The 20,859-nt window shown below is 45.2% G+C and overlaps 1 protein-coding gene across 1 annotated transcript in view; it reads right to left on the reverse strand.

The window, feature by feature from the left end:
• Positions 1 to 3,719: 3,719 nt before the first annotated feature.
• Positions 3,720 to 20,859, reverse strand: part of zcchc14 (zinc finger, CCHC domain containing 14) — a gene marked incomplete at its 5' end in the record, with an annotated part of 48,154 nt that continues 31,014 nt past the window's right edge. The window contains 7 exons of the mRNA XM_079501124.1: positions 3,720 to 3,944; positions 4,273 to 4,483; positions 5,912 to 7,342; positions 9,365 to 9,550; positions 13,699 to 13,820; positions 18,736 to 18,824; positions 19,043 to 19,469. Coding sequence (XP_079357250.1) covers positions 4,428 to 4,483; positions 5,912 to 7,342; positions 9,365 to 9,550; positions 13,699 to 13,820; positions 18,736 to 18,824; positions 19,043 to 19,469 — 2,311 coding nt within the window. The 3' untranslated portion in view covers positions 3,720 to 3,944; positions 4,273 to 4,427. The remainder of the gene's footprint in view (positions 3,945 to 4,272; positions 4,484 to 5,911; positions 7,343 to 9,364; positions 9,551 to 13,698; positions 13,821 to 18,735; positions 18,825 to 19,042; positions 19,470 to 20,859) is intronic.

Below are 20,859 nucleotides of genomic sequence, written 5' to 3' on the forward strand. Positions count from 1 at the left end.
GTGCTTTGAGCGGTTTATCGATTATCGGCTAGTGTAAGGCCACCTTTAGAGACCACTGTAACTGATAATATAGGCTACTGTATAAGAAAATGCAGAGAAGACTTTAAAGTAACTGGAAACTACTGTGTTTCCAGCCTCTCACATTCATCAAGAATGTCAGTTCCTCGGGCGTTTGAATTTTCAAACATAGAAATTGCTGTAGTCCTAAAACATTCTACAAAGTATATCAAAGATTTACAACATAGTATATTGCACGTTTTTTTAAGGTGAAATGCAAACCATGTATTACTAGCAGAACTCAACACTATAGCAGGATTAGATGAACAGCTGGTTTTGTTATTCTGATTTCTGCTTCTATAATGCAGTAGTAGAATAAACCTTATACGGTTCTCACTTGAATAAGTTGTGATTGGCACGTGTATTTGAAGTTACCATTTTAAATAAACATCACATCATGTCCAATGTGACAGTGCTGCGTCCTCCAGGGATATACAGCTATAGAAGGCCATCTTAAGGACATCTATGTCCTTGTGTCTTTCAAAAGGCTGGTGCCTGCCCAGAAATAAGCTCTAGTAAAAGTCCAACCGGAAGTTACCCTACTGGATAACTTCTTCAACAATTCTGCCAGGTAGTTGCGTTTCTTTCTTCTCTTCTTCTTATTTTTTTCTTACTCAATCTGTCTTTATTAATTCCATTTCTCAAATAAAATCCATAATTCCCATTTTATCTCCCTTATCTCATTAACACCTTAATAGTGTTCATCCATGTCTGAAATCTTGTTCATTAAGGTGATTCAAAGTGCTTCACTGGCCACTGGACACTCAAAAAACAAGTTCAGAAATGTCAGCCTTGCATAGACCCTACTACACATTCGTTATTACAAAATAAATTGCCCCAACTTTTCCTAAAGACAACTTTTTTTGAATCACTTCCAGGCAATTCAACATTCATACACCAACATTAAGATTACATTATATGTTTTGTTGTTGATGAATACCTAAAAAGGTCAAGGTGTGTGTGTGTGTGTGTGTGTGTGTGTGTGTGTGTGTGTGTGTGTGTGTGTGTGCGTGTGTGTGTGTGCGTGTGTGCGCGCCTGCGTGCATGTGTGAAAGAGTATGTGAAGAGTAATTCCAGCTACCCTGTCATTCAATTAGTCAATTCAATTAATCTATTTGTGTAAACTAGAAGGCATCATCGTAGGTTTACAGTTCTATTTTTTACTCTTAAATTAAATTCTCAACTAAGCCAAAGCCATACATAATGGGCTCTTAAAAGTACAGGACCATATTGCTTTGTCAGGTAGTCACAACAAAATGTGGGACACTAACATTGTCAATTACTTGTGTATATCGCTCATGGTTGAGATGTTGCAGACGTTCTTGCCCAGAGCATATCTGGCAGTGGTGGAAAAAGTACTCAAATGTTTTATAAGTAAAGGTATCAATACTGCAATACTTTTACTTATTTAAGTAAAAGTCCCGAATTCTAAATTCACTTGAGTAAAAGTACAAAAGTATTTGCATCAAAATATTGTGGTACAATATTTGGATCCAAGATGTAGTGGAGTCGAAGTAAAAGTATTGGAAGTTGGAATTACTCAAGTAAAGTACAAATATCTCACAATTTGTACTTTAGTACAGTAAATCTACTTGGTGACTTTCCATCACTGATATATCGTAACAAAAATGCTTTGAAGATGCAACTAGGACAACAAATGGTCTGGCACACTTCCCCCGTACAGATTCTAAAATAGTAGCTGGGAATAGAGAAGAAACTATAATAGCACACTATGGAGTGCAGCTTAAAGGAGCATTCAGTGATTTGGGTGATTTGGAGAAAAAAAACGGTCCACCCGGTAACAAGATGTGCACATGCACACGCTCTACAGTGGGGGAAGTACAACAGACCAACAGCATGTGCACCAAGGCCCGCCCCACTCGATCATGATTGGAAGAAGGCCCCTCTCATCCTGATTGGATGAAGGCTTTGCCACCCAAAGCCCAAACCGAAACTAGGGTTTTTTGACCCCAGGGGCTCACTGGGGACCGGGAGGAACTCCTTATATGGTCAGCACACTTTATAGTAGGGAGGATTATCCAAAAAATAAGAAAAAATAAGTGATATTTGAATTAAGTCAAATCACTGAATATACCTTTAACATTATAACGGAATACTTTGGCATCCTGAATATGAGTTATTGTGATGCTGATGCATGTAAACACACTCGGTGTCTTTGGTTTGAGAACAAATTATCCAGTCTGATCTCTACCTTTATCTCCATTATTTGATTTCCCATTCCTGAAAACAAAGGCAAATGACGGGAGCTCATACAACAAAGAATGTCGCCCACTTTTTACACCCGTAAACCTGTGATGTGACAATAACGTTTCAAAATCAACGGATAGAATTATTATCACTTATTATCCTATCAATGTTCTCAAAACAGTCATTTTTGCAGCTGAGCTCAAGATGGCTTTTTGATATACACCGTGCATATGAAAAAGTGCACTGGCATACAAAGTGAAGCAACGTTCACTTCCAAAACAAACGTATTACAATTCTATTGCAATACACCAATAAACCTCCCTTCCATTCATTCTTAGGCTTTGTTCAGAGTGCAGGCAAATCTGATTTGCTTCTCAAATCTGATCCTAAAGGTAGTTGCACACTGGACGCGTTATTCGGGAAAAACGAGGGAAAAACGCAGCTAAAAATCCGAAAACGCGTCCAGTGTGCAGGGACCTTTAAGGTCCAACAAGTGACACAGACGAGTGACGCTATCGTACAACGAAGTTTAAATCAGGCTTTCGGTCTACGAGTGCTTATAAAACCACCTAGGAATGTGGTTCAAATCTGGTTCGCAATAATCTGTTTCCATGTGGATTTGTGCTGTTCCGGCTTGATAAAAAAAAACAATCTGATTCCAATAGACATTATTTAGTCTGCATGTTAGTCGAAACACAGCCTTGTGCCACTTACAAGAAGATCAGTTTGTGGTTGTTTTTTTTTTGAATGGACGAGACAGAGATCCAGCTTTGGCGCTATTGAACAAGTGAAGAGATGCTTCATATCACTGGTGGTGGAGTCCCTCTACACTCCGTATACGGAATACCGGCACCCTAAATACTCCAGTTTTTAGTTGATAAGGTGAGCACCAAAAACTAAACTGGAGTATGAATATTTAGGAGGTTTAACCACCCCCAGCATACTTAGTTCACCGGGGTTGTCCAGATCTCCATACTACTGTAGGTCCGCTCCCATTTCCCTCTACACAAAAACAGCCGATCTAACTAGATCACAACGCATCGACTTGCAACGCATTGTGGGCTTGTAGATCTGCAATTCTTTTGCCAAATGTTCGCCACAGAATAGGGACGCTAGGGTTCGTGTGGTTAAGACGCCAACCGCAGGACACAGGAAATGCTTTGATCTCTTCACCTTGTCAGAATAAGGCCTCACTCAGACCTTTACTGCATTGCTGTATGCTTGTTGGATGAATGTTGTGTAGTGTCATGGCCGCCCCAATGCATTTCCAATGGAAGTCACATGGTTTGTAGTCCACATTTTGGACTACAAGCTGTTGTATGGCTTTCGGCTGTGTTTCGACTGTGCCCCTCCCCCTCATACAACACAAATGTTGTGTCAAACCATGTGACTCCCATTGGAAATGCATTGGGGCGGCCATGACACTACACAACAAGTGAGGCCTAAAGGGTTTGGGGGAAAGTAAGATAAGGTGTTGCCTCCACACCACTGATTGGATCCGTACGCTTCATTCCACACTCTGCCTCTTCTCGGTTGTTCTTCCGTGTAGTCGGATTCACGCAAGCGCTGCTGTCGAAACGCTTACTCTTTGGCGGTGCTGATGACTTGGAAACGGACAGAAGGCACTTTTCCTTTTAAAGTCGACATTCTCTGGACACGATCAGAACGCTAGGTCGTGCCTAATGGCTAATAAGCCAGACCGAATCAGCCATTGGCAAAAAAAAAAGAGCCTGCCGGCGGATTACGGTCTGGAGAGGCTCAATTGTACGCCCATTTCCTACACCAGAGAACTGGTGTGGCCAATCGGGACACGGTATGCAATATGGGCGGGCTTTGGTACAGTGACGTTCAATGCTTGAGACCTTTGACTGACAGTAGCTCTGACCAATTGCGTCAAAGAGAAAATGTTTGAACCCGCCCCCCGGGAAACAAGATCCATACACAGCATCTCCAGACTCAAATACCACACGACAGTGTGATTTGAGTCTGGCTTATTAGCCAGGCTACCAGCGGGTGCCCTTGTTCTATTCATTGTCCTTCTATCGTGGCTGAGTGGCATCTTCAGGACTACAAAGATAAGGTGCAGATGTGCCACGTGGTTGGAGGAGGGTGGCAGAGAGAGAGAGAGAGAGAGAGAGAGAGAGAGAGAGAGGTTGCCATGGTTACTCCCCAGAGTCCTGGCTGTCAGGATGAGGCGTGTACTTCAGTCGAAACATCCCTGTCAAATACAACAAGGACAGAAAGACATTATTATGAGGCGGCTCTTGTGTGGGTGCTCTACACTACAGCAGGGTTCATTCCGTGACCGTCGACTAAAACTATGACGAAAACGAAATAAAAACTAAGCTACGATGACTGTCAAATACAACAAGGACAGAAAGACATTATTATGTCGCACCCACACATTATCTTGTGTGGGTGCGACCGTCGACTAAAACTATGACGAAAACGAAATAAAAACTAAGCTATGATGACTAAAATGAAGACTAAATATACTGACAATTTCATCTACAAATACAAACTAGACTAAAATGTTAGGGGGGGAGGGACTAGTGGAGAAGTACCACTAGTGGAGCAGTAGCACTAAAATACATTTTATGGGGGCGGCAGTGTCTCAGGGGTAGAGTGGCCGGGGCAGTGGTTCAGCGGTAGAGTGGCCGGATGGCAACCGCAAGGTTAACAGTTGGATCCCAGGCTCCTCCAGAGTTAGTGTGGAGTGGCCTGGCTCAGCCACCGTGATTTCAGGTATAGAAGGGCGGCTGCCGCCGGAATCACGGCGGTGATCATTGGTCCACCGATCTTTAGTCAACTAAACAGTCAATTAAAAAAAAGAGAAGGATCCGGGCACACAAGGTTAAAAAATGAGGAACGCCTTTATTGATTTAAAAGGCAACTGCCAACATGTTTCGACCTAACAGGTCTTCATCAGGGCAATCATTCTTGCTCTGCACCTTACTCATTTTTTAACCTTGTGTGTCCGGATCCTTCTCTTTTTATCATGTATTGATCCTGTTTTTGATCCGTGTGAGCACCTTTTTATCATTATCACATCCTGTTACCTCCATTGAGCTCCATAGTTACTCTTGTTTCTCTAAACAGTCAATTCATCGAAAATTATGCGGTTCTATCATTGGGCGGTTTTCTGTGAATGTAATGCTATCTGCGCGAGCAGAGCGCGTGGCCTAGGAACGCACATGTGGGCCGCTTAAAAAGAAGTCCCCCCCACCTTGATAACCACAGAAACGTATCTGCTCTTGCATGTGATGTGACAGACAAGACCATTCCTCATACAAAGACTCCATTGCCTGGCCCTGTATCTAAATGGTCAAATAATATTTGATCAAGGAATATATTATGCCTTTTGTATTCTTTCTGTTATCAATTAATTAATTAACCCATTTTGGGCGGGAACCCCTTTTGGTGTTTTAAACATTATGTTATAATTTAGCTATTGAAAAATAGCAGATCTACAAGCTCATAGCGCGCCACCGAGTAGCGCGGCTTGTAGGTCTGCTATTTTTGAAAAATCGTGAAAATATTTATTTCAGAAAACTGGAGGATTTAGAAGATTTTTTTTTAATTTCGAGGTCAGGCCTAAATGGGATAAGACAATTGACATCCCTAATTCAGCCGCTCGTGGTCTCACCTTGCTGTGTGGAATCCATAACAGGCTGTTTGCAGTCCTGAGCCCTGTGTCCGCTGGCGCCGCAGTTATAACAGGACAGGTTCCCCGCTGCCGCCCGCTGCTTCTGGCCTCCATTTCCCATCATGCCGTGGGGCTGATGATGGTAGAGGCCCGCTGTGAAGCCGTGCTGCTGGTCGTGTGCCACCGCCGGGGGGCCGTGGTGGTGGTGGTGGTGGTAGAGGGGCGGCGGCGCCACCAGCGGGTAGGCGGCGGAACTGGAGGTGGCGATCAGTGGGCTGAGGTGGAGCAGCGGACCCAGGGTGAAGAGGGAGGGGCCGGCCGAGCCGAACGGCTGCAGGTACCCGGCCGCCGCCGCAGCAGCGGTAGCGTACCCGGGGAAAGCCCCGTAGGCTCCGCAGTTCCCGCGGCAACCGCACGAGCTGCAAACGCACACGGAGGAAGACGCCGGCGCGTGGCTCCCCGAGGAGCCGTGGCCGCCGGCGCCGTGGCTCTCCAGCGAGGACGAAGACGAGGAGGAGGAGTGGGGGTGAGACGGGCTGGAGGCAGGCGGGGGCGGGCAGTAACTGTTGCCGGGAACCGCCGCCATGGGAACGCTGCTTCCAGCTGCCATGGGGACAAAGCCGCCGACGCTGGTCCCGCAGTTCCCAGACAGAGAGGCGGACTTTGCCGAGGAGGAGGAGGAGAAGGAAGGGAAGGAAGGGAAAGAGAAGGAGGAAGGGGAGGAGGAGGAGGAGGAAGGGAAGGAGGAGGACATGGAGGCAGAGGGACAGGCGTAGTACCCGGACGGAGAGAGGGATGACGAAGAAGAAGAAGAAGAGAGGTGGAAGTGAAGAGGAGGATGAGAGACGTGATGGTGGCTGTTGGAGGTGGAGGTGAGAGCACAGCTGGTCTCCACCATCAGACCCACGGCGCCCCCCACCAGGCCCACGCGACACGACACGGCCGAGTCCTGGAGGGCAGAAGGAGAAGGGTGGTCCACGCTCAGCCCGTGGAAAAGCTTCTCCAGCCTCACCGCAGTGACCGTCTGGCCCTGCTGCCCAACTCCTCCTACGCCCGTAGCGAAAGCCGGACCAGGACCGCCGGGCAGGCCGGAACCCGAAGCCTTGGCCCGGTGATCCTCTGGGCACAGGAGGGGAGGAGGAGGGGGAGGAGGCCGGGGTTTGCGCGGGGAGGTCAAGATGCGCGCCGGGTTCAGAAGCGGGGAGTGCAGCGTCTGAGGGTAGCCGGCCTGGACCTGGTACGGAGACTGCTGGGGGACGTTGAAGGGAAGGTGGGAGGAGCAGGGCGGAGGAGGTGGAGGAACCGGGTCCGTCTGGACGGGAAGGACCTGGGCCGTGGGCCGACCGGAACCTGGAGCGCCGCCGGAGCTCAGGAGAACCACACACGATCTGTCCTTCTCCTGACCTCCTGCCGGGTCTGGCCCAGACAGGCCTGAGAGAGGGGGGGTGGGGGGGGTTGGAGAGAGAGAGTCAGTCAGTGAGTGTGTGTGTGTGCTGATCTGCACCTTTAAGCCTTTCTACCACGTCATGTTCCCACGCGGGAGGGGTGAGAAGTTCAGTCACACGAGAGTTGACTCGGAGTAGAACCGCTGCTCCTTCGCCTGGAAAGGAGTCAGCTGAGGTGGTTCGGGCATCTGGTTAGGATGCCTCGCGGGCGCCTCCCTAGGGAGGTCCTCGACGTACGTCCCACTGGGAGGAGACCCCAGGGCAGACCAAGGCGCATTTGGAGGAAATACATCGACTCACTGGCCTTGGAACGTCTCGGAATCCCCCAGGAGTAAGTCACTAATGTTGCTCTGGAGAGGGAAGTCTGGAGCACTCTGGTGGACCCGACTACGGATAAGCGGTTGAAGATGGATGGATGGATGTTCCCACGCTCTCACAGAAGTTTGTGAATGAATCAAAGGAACTGAGCGTGTAGTAGGAGCTCTCATACGCTGTGTGAGGCTATTGCCGTGCTGCATCCAGTTACTCGCCGTCATAGTGACCTACCCAAGGCCCGTGAAACCAGTTTGTGTTATTATTAGTATTTTGCCAGTCCTCTTTATCGACGCAAGACGGGGAGTGGGTTTCTTTATTTACGGGGGTCTGACAGGGAAGTGAACGGGCCATTCACTTTACACTGCTGACTGTGTTGTGTGCATTGCGTGTCCGGGGAACTGTATAAAACATTTGAACATTGTTTTGACCACTTGACGTGACGTTATGGAACTGTGTTGACCTTGGGAAAGCAAAGGAACATTATTTCATTTTGGGTTGGTTGCACTGTTGAATATAATACACTGGGTTTGGCTGCTGGATGCAAGGGGTTGGGCTACTATGTCTGGCAGAAATAGTTGAGGGGTGATATGAGAACCACTCACTAAATGGAACAGAGCCTTAATTAGTAACATTGGTAATACTAATAAAGGCTCTGTTCCATTTAGTGTAGAGTGGTTCTCAAACATTTTAGGACCCCCATAACAAATAGAGACTTTCAGTTTTACACACCCGTACCCGGGGCCATTTGGAATCCACTCAAGGACCCTTTGAAACCCACTGGTGTAGCAGAGTGTTTCCAGTGAGCCAATATGCACCCTGACTCTGTTTGACCAGAATGGAACAGAGCCTTCATTTGTATCATCGGAAAAACCTGTGAAGGAAATAGTGAAGGGGCCCGAGTTTTTCCAAAATGGCTGCTGTCTGTGCATAGAGCCTATTGAGGAGCAATAATAAGGAGCAAACAATAATTGAAAAGACCATGGATCAGAAAGGAAATTAATTAAAACCATTACAATCTTGAACAAAAGTGTTAAAAACCATTGCCCTGAACTGACCCAATAATGTAAGTGAAGTAAAGACTAATTCCAGGGAGATGGGGCACAGACAGATAATTCTTTTTTTTTTTTAAGATATTTTTTTGCGGCTTACACCTTTTTTTTATTGGTTTTTGAAGGGACAGACAGTAGGCTGACAGGAAACGGGAGAGAGATGGGGGAAGACATGCAGTAAAGGCCGTGTCGGGCTCGGGAGTCGAACCCGCGGCACACTGCGACTGGATTACCAGTCGGGTGCCCAGACGGTTACGCCACCGCCTGGGCCACAGACAGATAATTCTGCCTTAGCACTGCGCCTTGTTCCTTGCCCAGCTGAGCACGAGGAACCCTAAGCATAAAGAAGCCACGTCATGTGCTGGGTTTTTCCATAAACTTGGCTGCCATATGACATCATTTCTGAAAGCCAGACATTGGAGGGGCTAGTGCCACGCAAAAACATAAGGAGGGAGCATTCCTAAAATGGCTAAGGGGGCACTCATTTTATTTCTGATTTATGTCTGATTCATGATGTGATTCTTTGATGAAAACGAAAGAAAAATCTTATTTTCTTTCAACAACAAATTTACATGAGAGACATTTAAATGGAAGTTAACGGGGGTTAAATGACAAAATGTCTGTTTTCACTGATGACGACTCACGTCTGTGGATGTCTCTGGCCCGATCAAAGGCGGAGTCGCCGCGGCAGAGCGGGATGCGAGGTGAGCAGGGAGAGCTGGAGTATCCGGAAGACGAACTGCTGTCTCTGGGGAGAGGGGCGGGGTGGTGGTCTCTGGGGAGAGGGATGGGATGGTGGTGGGACATGGCGTCCACATCCACTCGCAGCTCTAAAATAAAAAGAAAAAAGAAAAGAAAAAAAACGTGTCACTGTCAAACGTGTCATTTGAGAATGTGTGCTGCTTAACACTGATTAACCACTTTATTAAAACACTCCTATCGCACAGCGTCATTTGAGAATGTGTGCTGTTTAACACTGATTAACCACTTTATTAAAACACTCCTATCGCCCAGCGATTTGCAGCTACAGAGCCCATTTCAAGCAGAGCCATCTAATAGCACGGTCACGTGGTTAATGTACTCGCTCGAGCCCATAGACTCCAATGCATTCCGTAAACTTCCGGTTGTCCCTATTTGAAGCCTTCAAATAGGGACAAACCAATAGAAGTCTATGTAGAAGAGCCGCCATTGGACTGGCCCCATGAAGTGAACGGAGTTTGCGTAACTCAGTCTATACTCTGTATAGCTCTGATTTCAAGGTGACACGACGCAATCTTGGTTGTGCTAGGATATAATAGCATGTAGCCAAAAGACCCCCCAAGAGAATAGACAGCCACTGGCTACGGGACCGCGATGGGCCGTCAAAAACATAATCTTTTGTTAGAATTGGAATCACTGATATAGATTACGAGTTATTCACGTTATTCACGATTATTAATCCCATCCATTGAGAAGTAGAGAAAAAGAATCCCGCACACTGTCTTCACTTGAGTTTAGATTTATTGAGCAACGTTTCGGTCGTCAGACCTTCATCAGGCATAAAGAAGAAACTGACAAACAGTACAACTCTGGGATCAGCGGGGGCCAATCAAATGCCCCGCGCCAATCCGTTACCATGGAGAGGGACTGCCCACAGGGGAGTACAGGTGGTATATTTTTTCCATGATAAAAGGAACATTTCTATATACATACACCAAATAGAATAAAATAGCTACAATAGAATAAATCAATCAGTATAGAGTAAGGCAATATACACATAGGTGTGCAGAATGACTTTTTCTTATAATCCCATCCATTAAAATGGAGCTGGACCACTTTGGATGACGGACTAGCCGGAAATGACATAGAATGTTTCCCAATAGACGCTCCCAGCCTGTATACTGCAGGTGCTCTGTTATGAAATGAGTAATGTTCCGACTTTTGATTAACCTCTGTCCTGGGCGTTGGACGTTATGGCGGAGGACGGAGTCCTCCATCTAGGGCGATAAGAACCGGTGTTGATTTTGTCGACTAAAACTATGACGAAAAAATGTTCGTCGACTAGGCCTACCCCCCCCTTTCTCTATTTTCTGAAGGCTGGCTACGGGCCTGCATAGGTCCAATCAAAAACTGCCCTTTCATCTGCAAAAGAAGTGGATATCAAAAGGCTCTAAATACAAACAAGACAATACCGTCAGATTTCCACCTTTTTCTTTCTTGGACGTTACCATGAAAGAAGCGAAAGAAACGACCCCAGTTTCAACATGACTTTCTTTGCCATACCGAAGAAAGACAGGCCTTACTTTTAATAATTCTTTTAGATTTTTTAAGCGGCGCTGGAAGAGGTTCTTTTCCAAAATAATTATTAAAAATAAATGAAAACAGTAAATGACCAAACCATGGCACCCTCACGTATCAGAAGGACAATATCAGTCACCAGAAAAAAGGTTGGGTGTTTTCAATTAATCCATCATGGTTAAAATGGAGTTTGAAGTTATAATGGGTTTGTTTAGGAAGGGGGCGGGGCAGCTAAAATTAATATCAAATATCTAAATAAATACTGAATCGAGCAACTTAAAAACCGTCTGCGGTGTTTACATAAGCCTGAGTAGACGATGAAATGACCAAAACGTACTTAGTTACTTTCAACCACTGTGTAATGTACCCATCCCAATGTGTTGAATAACCCATTCTGGACGGGAACGCCTTTTGGTGTTTTAACTAAGCATTATGTTATACTTTAGCTATTGAAAAATAGCAGATCTACAAGCTCATAGCGCGCCACCGAGTGGCGCGCTACGAGCTTGTAGGTCTGCTATTTTTGAAAAATTGTCGACGTCAGGCCTAAATGGGATAAATATATAAGAGCCAGAGAGCATCTCACGGCGGCACTCCGCCCAGCGACCCACAGGTCACGCCATGCCGTCCAGACAGCCACGCATTCTTCTCCTTCCACTTCCTATTCCCTGACAGAGAGCGCATGTGGGAGGAGAAGATCAAACGTCTGAGTCCAGATGTTACCTCCGAGTGCGACCAGATGAACGGTGTCGAGTTTAGAGGCAAGTCCCGTTCAAAGGTATACAGTGTGTCTGGGTCAACTCAACGCTCATCCAGATGGACATGGGAAAACAGAGTGGAGAGGAGACCCACAGGGTGTACTGTGTATATCAGTGGTTCTTAAAACCTTTTCATGACAAGGGACCCCCAAATCAACACTTATTTGCCCCGAAGACCCCTCATTGAAAAGATTTTCACGAGTTCTAGACCATTTTAATTTCAAGGACCCACAGTTTGACATGCATCATTAGGCTATAGACATACCTCAATTGAATGGGATTTCTATCTCTGGGACCCAATTTGTATTGTAAAATCAATGTTAATTTGACTCTGAAGAGTGTACACTCGCATATAATAAGGGTCCATTTGGTTCCTAACTATCATTTTGCTGGGGGGCCCCCCCTGGAACTCCCTCAAGGACCCCTGGGGGTCCCGGACCTCACTTTGAGAACCACTGCTGTATATAGCCTCAGCAAGAAAGTCATATCCCGCCTGCAGTCGATGCAGAACCCTGCCGCTCGACAATGGGACCATATCACACACCCATACTAGCTGCTCTTCATTGGCTGCCTGTGAGCTTCAGGAGCGATTTCACTTTTTTTGTTTTACTTATTATCTATAAAGCCCTGAATGGGCTTTATAGATATGCTGTCCCCTCCTAAGTCTGAGCGCATCCTTAGGGGCGACTCACACGGTCGCAACAGATTGATGTATACTTGTTGTAGGAGATGTATAGCTGATGCAAGCTCGCAATGCATTTCCAATGGGAGTCACATGGTTTGATACAACATTTTAGACTACAAGCTGTTGTATGGCTTTCGGCTGTGTTTCGACTGCCCCCCTCCCCCTCATACAGCACAAATGTTGTGTCAAACCATGTGACTCCCATTGGAAATGTATTGCGAGCTTGCATCAGCTATACATCTCATACAACAAGCATACATCAATCTGTTGCGACCGTGTGAGTCGCCCCTAAGATCCTCAGATCAGGCCCTCCTGGAGGTCCCTGTGACAAACCAACCTAGTTACCCGCGGTGATCGGGCCTTTGACGCCCCGGGGCACCTGACCTGTCCTAGGCTGTGGAACACACTCCAGCACTTTGGAACCTTGATTGAAAGGTGCTATATAAATACAATTCATTATCATTATCATCTTGGATGTCCAGAGTCACAGAATAACATCAAGGATTTCATTAAAAGCTCAACTGAAAGCAAGAGTGTAGAAGTATGTCTGAGGGGGCGGTTTGGGACATATCTAGGTAGGAAGGTGCGAGACCTGGCAGAAGGAAGAATTGTCGGGTCAGTCGATGGCAAAATGTCCTCCTATATCTGGACCATTGATATACTGCTCCACTCCCCTGTTAGGATTTGTTGGAGTTCAGAATCAAAACCAGCAAGCCTGAGCATGATTGGACTGCGGATCCATGTTTTTCACTTGGTTTTAACCCATTTAGGCCTGAAAAAAAAAAAAAAAACTTCTAAATTCTGACTGTTTTCTGAAATACCTCATGTTTCTGTATCAGTGGTGATCAATATTTCATGTCAAGGACCCCACAAATGTAATTGGCCGTCGTGAAACCGCATTTTCACGATTTTTTACAAAAATAGCAGACCTACAAGCTCATAGCGCGGCAGTGCCGCGCTATGAGCTTGTAGATCTGCTATTTTTCAATAGCTAAAGCATAACATAATGCTTAAAACACCAAAAGGGGTTCCCGCCCAGAATGGGTTAACATTGCACTGCGATAGACCAAAAACCCCCTCAGGTTCGACCGGTTGATCTTCAAGATGTGGTTTCCCAGCCCTGGTTGGTTTTTGGCAGTTCATAATAGCAGCAACTTGTTTAGAATATGATTCATGGATAAAAGCAGGTCACAAGTTACAATTATTATTATTATTATTTATTTTTTTACCTAAGTACAGTACTCATGATGGTGGTTACCTGAAGTGGATGAGGGTTGGGCTAAGGGCCCCATGTGACTGGAGGGGGTAACCCGGGCGATGCCACCACACGACACTGGGAACTGGGAGGCTACATAGCGCTTCTCCATCTTCATCTCCCTGCTGGACGGACGGACACACACACACTTTAACTTGTTCACATTTTTAATTAAATAAGATTCATGCTATCTATGGTATTCAATTCAATTCAATTTTATTAAAGTGTCAAATCACAACAAGTTGTCTCAAGACACTTTACATATAGAGCAGAAAACCAACAATGATCTGACAAGATGGTATAAGCTTACAATGTGTCGCATCGCGATGCATTGTGAGCTTGTAGATCTGCTATTTTCAAATGGCCGAAATGTATATAGGGCTGAACGTACAGTATGTTTTGTAATAATAATCCAAAGTAACTAGTAGTAACTAAAGTTTTCAAATAATTGTACTGGAGTAAAAGTACAATATTTGCCTCTGAGATTTAGTGGAGTAGAAGTAAAAGTACTGGAAATTGGAAATACTCAAGTAAAGTACAAATACCTCAAAAGTGTGCTTAAGTACAGTACATTAGATAGTAAATGTACTTAGATACTTTCCACCACAGGCTGTGATGTCAGCCAGCTACTGTATTTCTGTTGGGGTCGTTGAGTTTTACCCGCTTCGAAGTTCGAATGCTATCAACCCATAATCACCAATATGTTACTCATGAAGACCAAGTAGGCTCTACTGTAGCCTACTGACTGCCATTAGTAGGCTCTACTGTAGCCTACTGACTGCCATTAGTAGACTCTACTGTAGCCTACTGACTGCCATTAGTAGACTCTACTGTAGCCTACTGACTGCCATTAGTAGACTCTACTGTAGCCTACTGACTGCCATTAGTAGACTCTACTGTAGCCTACTGACTGCCATTAGTAGACTCTACTGTAGCCTACTGACTGCCATTAGTAGGCTCTACTGTAGCCTACTGACTGCCATTAGTAGGCTCTACTGTAGCCTACTGACTGCCATTAGTAGACTCTACTGTAGCCTACTGACTGCCATTAGTAGGCTCTACTGTAGCCTACTGACTGCCATTAGTAGGCTCTACTGTAGCCTACTGACTGCCATTAGTAGGCTCTACTGTAGCCTACTGACTGCCATTAGTAGGCTCTACTGTAGCCTACTGACTGCCATTAGTAGACTCTACTGTAGCCTACTGACTGCCATTAGTAGACTCTACTGTAGCCTACTGACTGCCATTAGTAGACTCTACTGTAGCCTACTGACTGCCATTAGTAGACTCTACTGTAGCCTACTGACTGCCATTAGTAGACTCTACTGTAGCCTACTGACTGCGATTAGGAATAGCGGAAGTGAAATTACTGCCGCCGAAGCGAAAACATCGTGAAGCTGGCTTATGTGGCTGGTTAAGACTGAGGTTAGGTTTCTGGTTGAAGGACTTCAGTGTTTTGTACAGAACAAAGAATGTTTGCTTTCGCCATCTTTGTTGAAGAAGAGTCTGGGCAATCATGTTTTAGTTCCTTTTATGAAACTGACTTACGTGGCTGGTTAAAGGGGCATTCCACTCATTTTCAACATTTTACTATGTCATTAGTTTTTCACCATGTTAATAATTTTTTTCATACTTTTCATACTAGGAAACACAGCATGGGGGTACTTTTGTATTATTTCCACACAACAGCTCTAAGGTATGTTAATGACATGGTAAAATGTTGAAAATGAGTGGAATGCCCCTTTAAGACTGAGGTTAGGGTTAGATTTAGGGTTAGGGTTTGTAATAGTCGGACAACGCGACCAATGCCACATCGAACAATAGCTGACAACAACAACAACAACAATGTCTCCGCTCCAGTAGAGCCTACTGGCTCCATTATATGGTCTTGATAAGAAACCTACTGGTTGATATGGGTTGACAGTGACGCTCAAGGTTTTGTGTCCTGGATCTTGAAAATAGACCTGGTTCACTCTATGGCCACCAGAGGGAGGCATTGTCCTCTCAAAAATAATTCTTAAAGCACAGTGACACTTTGGTAGAGGTTTCCTTGATGTAGCTAAGCTTCTAGTCCCTCTCATGGAAAGACACCATTAGGAACTTTCCACTTTCTCTCTAGTGCTGGTGCAGTAGATAGCAAGCACGCACGCACGCACGCACGCACGCACACACACACACACACACACACACACACACACACACACACACACACACACACACACACACACACACACACACACACACACACACACACACACACACACACACACACACACACACACACACACACACACACACACACACACACACACACACACACACACACACGTCATCACCTGCTAAATGGGAATACGTTGAAACTCTGAATGGAAACAAGGGGATAGATACCGATCTGGAATCTAGGCGTGTGAGTACAATGTGTGAATGAAAGTGTGCACGTGCTTAAGAGTGTGTGAGTGGATGGTGTGTGTGTGTGTGTGTGTGTGTTCTGACAAGTTGTTTCCTTTTCTATTATCTCTTTCTGAAGTCCACACACATTATCTGCCTCGGCTCATCTAGAACTGTAGTTAACCATTGACCACGGACGGCCCACCGCTGGGCCTTATTATGCACCAACAACACTGCTGATAATCACAGCCTGTTAACCTACTGAGACCAGAGACCAGATTCTACAAAATCCTAACAGTTTTCTGAAAAACTCATCAGTGGTGCTCAAACATTTTCATGTCACGGACCCCCAATGTCCCCAGAATGATCTGGATTTTGCGGCAGACCCCCCCCCCCCCCATCTGAAAATATTTTGTTCCAGGGACCCCCCTCCAGAAGCAAATATTTGAGTTAAAAAACGTTCCCTGTGAAAGAATATTATATTCAATTTCAAAGATTTGTGACACATCTTCACGATTTTTCATTTTTCTCATAGCTATGAGCTTGTAGATCTGCTATTTTTCAACAGCTAAAGTATGAAATAGTGGTTAAAGTGGTTAAAAGCTAAGGAGACACAGATGCGTTCCAGATCTTAACAGGTTAATAGTTATGGGGAGACATGATCAGCCTCAGCTCACCACGTTGTTGGCTCCACCCACCGTGTGCAAAACACTCCGTAGTAAAAAGCCTGTGTTCGTTTAACTTAACGAGAGTTAATTTCCCACTAGGGAGTGATCAATTTAACACTGATGTTGATTCACGTGTTTCTCAACACCACGCCGCGCTCAAGTACGCGTGTGTGTGGGAGCGACACGTTTCCTCGATCTTCAATGTTCTGCTTTTCTACTACACTGACCGTGTGTTTAGGTTCAACATGACATAATATTTTACTTACTACTTTACCTACTGTAAACAGCTGTGAGCCTGATATTGACAGTGGTGGAAAGTAACTAAGTACATTTTACACTTTACTTGAGTATTTCCAATTTCCAATACTTTTTACTTTTACAATACTTATACTTACTTTTTTACTTCTACTACATCTTGCATGATCTCGGATCCAAATATTGCACTTTTACTCCACTATACAATTATTTGAAGACTTTAGTCACTAGTTACTTTGTAGATTTAATTATTACAAAACATAACATCAGCCCTATATCGGTACATAATTTGCTGATCTTTATACATGAGCAAACTTTAAATGGGACATTCTGCACAATGAATACTTTTACTTTTGGTACGTTAAGTCTATTACTCAAGTACAGTCACCGTGTTTACTTCTAAGTAAACACAGTTATAAAGGATAGAGTGCGGAGCGACAGCCCCGCCACCAGCTATTCATTTCAATGGAAGTTGCTCAGTGGCGTTTTGAAGCACCCGGAAAACTGCCGGAAGTAACATTCTAACTCAATGGCTCGAGCGAGCGGAAGTTGAGAGCGGAAGTTCCAGACCCACAGGAACGCGCCCAGGGGGCCGGGCCGGTTCCAGCGTGCCGCCCCGTGTCCGAAACGATTGAGAAATGACAGTTACCGTGTGGGGGTCCCTCTACTGTACCCTCTACTGTACTGTACTGTACTGTACAGTACACCCGAAATCATCATATACAGTTAATATGTGCATGTGTGTTTGTGTGTGTGTGTGTTAGGTTGCGCACAGGTGGTGAAAAACAACCATGCTGTTTTTTTTTATTTTATCCCACGATACAATTTTTTTCCACCCAGTGTCAATTATCTAATGTAATCCTGGGCACTACACTTCCTCTGCCAACCTGGGAAGATGTCCCAAGAAAACCATTAGCCCAGCCACCCACCCAGCCACCCACACACATTGCTCCGTAAGGAGTGGTTGCACCACTCAAAAAATCAGCTGTGCTGAGTCTCGCTGCTCTGCCAGAGCAGAGCCGGTTGGGTGGTAGGCTAACGGTTTTCTTGGGACATCTTTGGTCGTAATGGCTAGCTACATCTGTCATTAAAAACATAGGATTCTTTTTTGAATATCTTAGTTATAATGAAATTGAGATGACGTGTTTTTTAGGGGTAACTGTTGTATAATTGCAATATTACACTCGAGGGTGTGCGTTACCGTCATTAATGGCACTTCTGCACTGCCTATGGAACTTGCCTATCGGCTCATTCCTGCAGCAAAGCAGGTATGACAATGATGACAGTATACCAGTATTACCCTCTTGTGTAATATTGCTTTAAGTGAGTGCTCAACTGCTGCTGGGATTGTAATCCCATAATGAAACAGAGTCAACAGACTATTGTCTGTTACATTCCTGACAAGTAAAGACAGTGAAAGGGAACTTAGGTAACGAGCATAGTTCGGTGGGTGCTGGGCTAAAGAGGCTCCGGTTCAAAAAGGGTAGAGCCAGCCCGCACACCAAAGCAGTTACAAAAACTTTATTAATTCATAGCTTTATCTTTTCATCTTTATTCTTCCAACTACATGTGTAGCTGCTTTGGTGTGCAGAGCTCTAGCCTTTTTGAAGTAAAGACAGTGAAACATGCACTGACTGGAGGCATCAAGGCCTCATTCATTTCACACTGACTTCTGTAGACAGTGAAACATGCACTGGAAGCATCAAGGCCTCATTATTCACACACTGACTTCTGTAGCTCCAGCTGAGTCTTGAGCTTCTTCTTGGCTCCCTGGGTCAAGTCATACTTGTTCAGGTCCTCCTCTGTCAGTGCTAGGAACTGTGGGAAATGCAGAACAGTGGTTTAGAGTAGACAACACCTGTGCCTGTCTTTGCAAACTCTTAATAAAGTATTTAATCAATCAATCAATCAATCAATCAATCAATCAATCAATCAATCCTTCTGAGTTATGGGGGTCCATGGCCTAATGCATGCCAGTCTGGGGGTTCCTTGAAATGAACAAGTTTGAGAATCACTAGGTCTCTACAGTTACTCACCTCCTCCATGGTGAGCTGTTTGAAGACCGGGTAGTACTTATGGAGGCGCAGCCGACGCAGCCAGTCCAGGATGCCGTTCTGTTCCGGAGCGTTGACCAGGGACTGGGACGAGCTCTGGGAGTGTGAGTGGTGGTGCTGGGACTGCTGGCTACCGGGCTGACCACTGGTCTGGTGCTGCTGGCCATACGACAAGTAGTGGGACTGAGAATGCAGGTCGCTCTGAGTCTGAGACGGGTCAGACGACGGCACCCCGGGGGCGGTGGGAGGCTGAGCCGGGGGAGCGAGCGAGGGCAGCTGAGGGGAATGCCTGAGGGGCGCTACGGAGGGAGGCAGAGGGGGGAGCGAGGGGAGGTGCAGAGGGGAGCGATGATTCAGGACGGAGCAGTGGATGCTCACAACTGGCTGGATGCTGGCCACTCCGCACACCCTGAGACAGACAGACAGAAAGGAAAGACATTTTTGTGGAATCATAATGCTGTGTTAACCCATTTAGTCCTGACCTCAAAATAAAAAAAAATATTTTCTGAAAAAAATATTTTCACGATTTTTCAAAAATAGCAGACCTACAAGCTCATAGCACGCCACTCGGTGGCGCGCTATGAGCTTGTAGATCTGCTATTTTTCAATAGCTAAATTACAACATAATGTTTAAAACACCAAAAGGGGTTCCCGCCCAAAATGGGTTAAACTTGTGGTACCAGGCAACCACACATTATTATTGCACAATTTACAAGTATACAAGCTGTGAATTAATTTGTGATTTACTATATCTGTATTTTGTGCTAATGTCCCAATACTCGAGGTCCTTTTTATACCGGTCCGTAACAATACATTTCAACTGCTTTCATTCAACTGGCACTTGTCATTGTAGGGGAACATTTTAGCTGATCTGCAAGCTCATGTATCGTACCGCGACGTGTTGTGAGCTTGTAAATGAGCTGTTTTTGCTCTGAACACAGGTGTGCCTTGAGAGTTTGACTTCGCACATCGCCCATCGGTGTGCCTTAAGGCACAGAATGGTTTGAAAACTATTGCGATTGAGAGCACCCTTATTACTGTTTCAATAACATTCCACCTTGAACTCTCACACACACACACACACACACACACACACACACACACACACACACACACACACACACACACACACACACACACACACACACACACACACACACACACACACACACACACACACACACACACACACACACACACACACACACACCTGAAGCTACCTATTACATACTTGAACTGCAACCACAGCCGTCTTTTGTCTACTAATGAAGGCTGAACTACTGTAGGTTTCAAAGCCTCGCAGACGCTACGTCACACAGACCTGCGGTGTACAGTACGTACAGTACCAGTATGACTTATATACTGTGTCATATCACAGCAACACAATTCAATGTTAGCACCAGTGACCTGCTTTGATCTCTCTAAACCCAAATTAAAATGTTTACATTCTCTCACATTCACTTTGTGGTACCTGTGGTAGTAAGTGGCTAAGTAAGTACAATTTTGAGGTATTTGACTTTGTACTTTATGGGAGTTGTCAATTTCCAATACTTTGACTTCTACTCCACTACATCTCGGATCCAAATATTGTACTTTTACTCCACTACATTTATTTGAAAAGTTGAATTACTAGTTACTTTTATTATTAGTAATTCTTATTACAAAGCGTACATTAACCACTTCAGCTCTATATTTCGGCCATTTGAAAATAGCCGATCTACAAGCTCACAAGATCTGCTATTTTCACCCAAAAATTATACATTTGAAAACTTGAAATGGGGCATTCTGCACAAAGAGTA

The sequence above is a fragment of the Electrona antarctica genome (assembly GCF_951216825.1).
Source record: "Electrona antarctica genome assembly, chromosome: 5".
NCBI classification, from domain to species: Eukaryota; Metazoa; Chordata; class Actinopteri; order Myctophiformes; family Myctophidae; genus Electrona; species Electrona antarctica.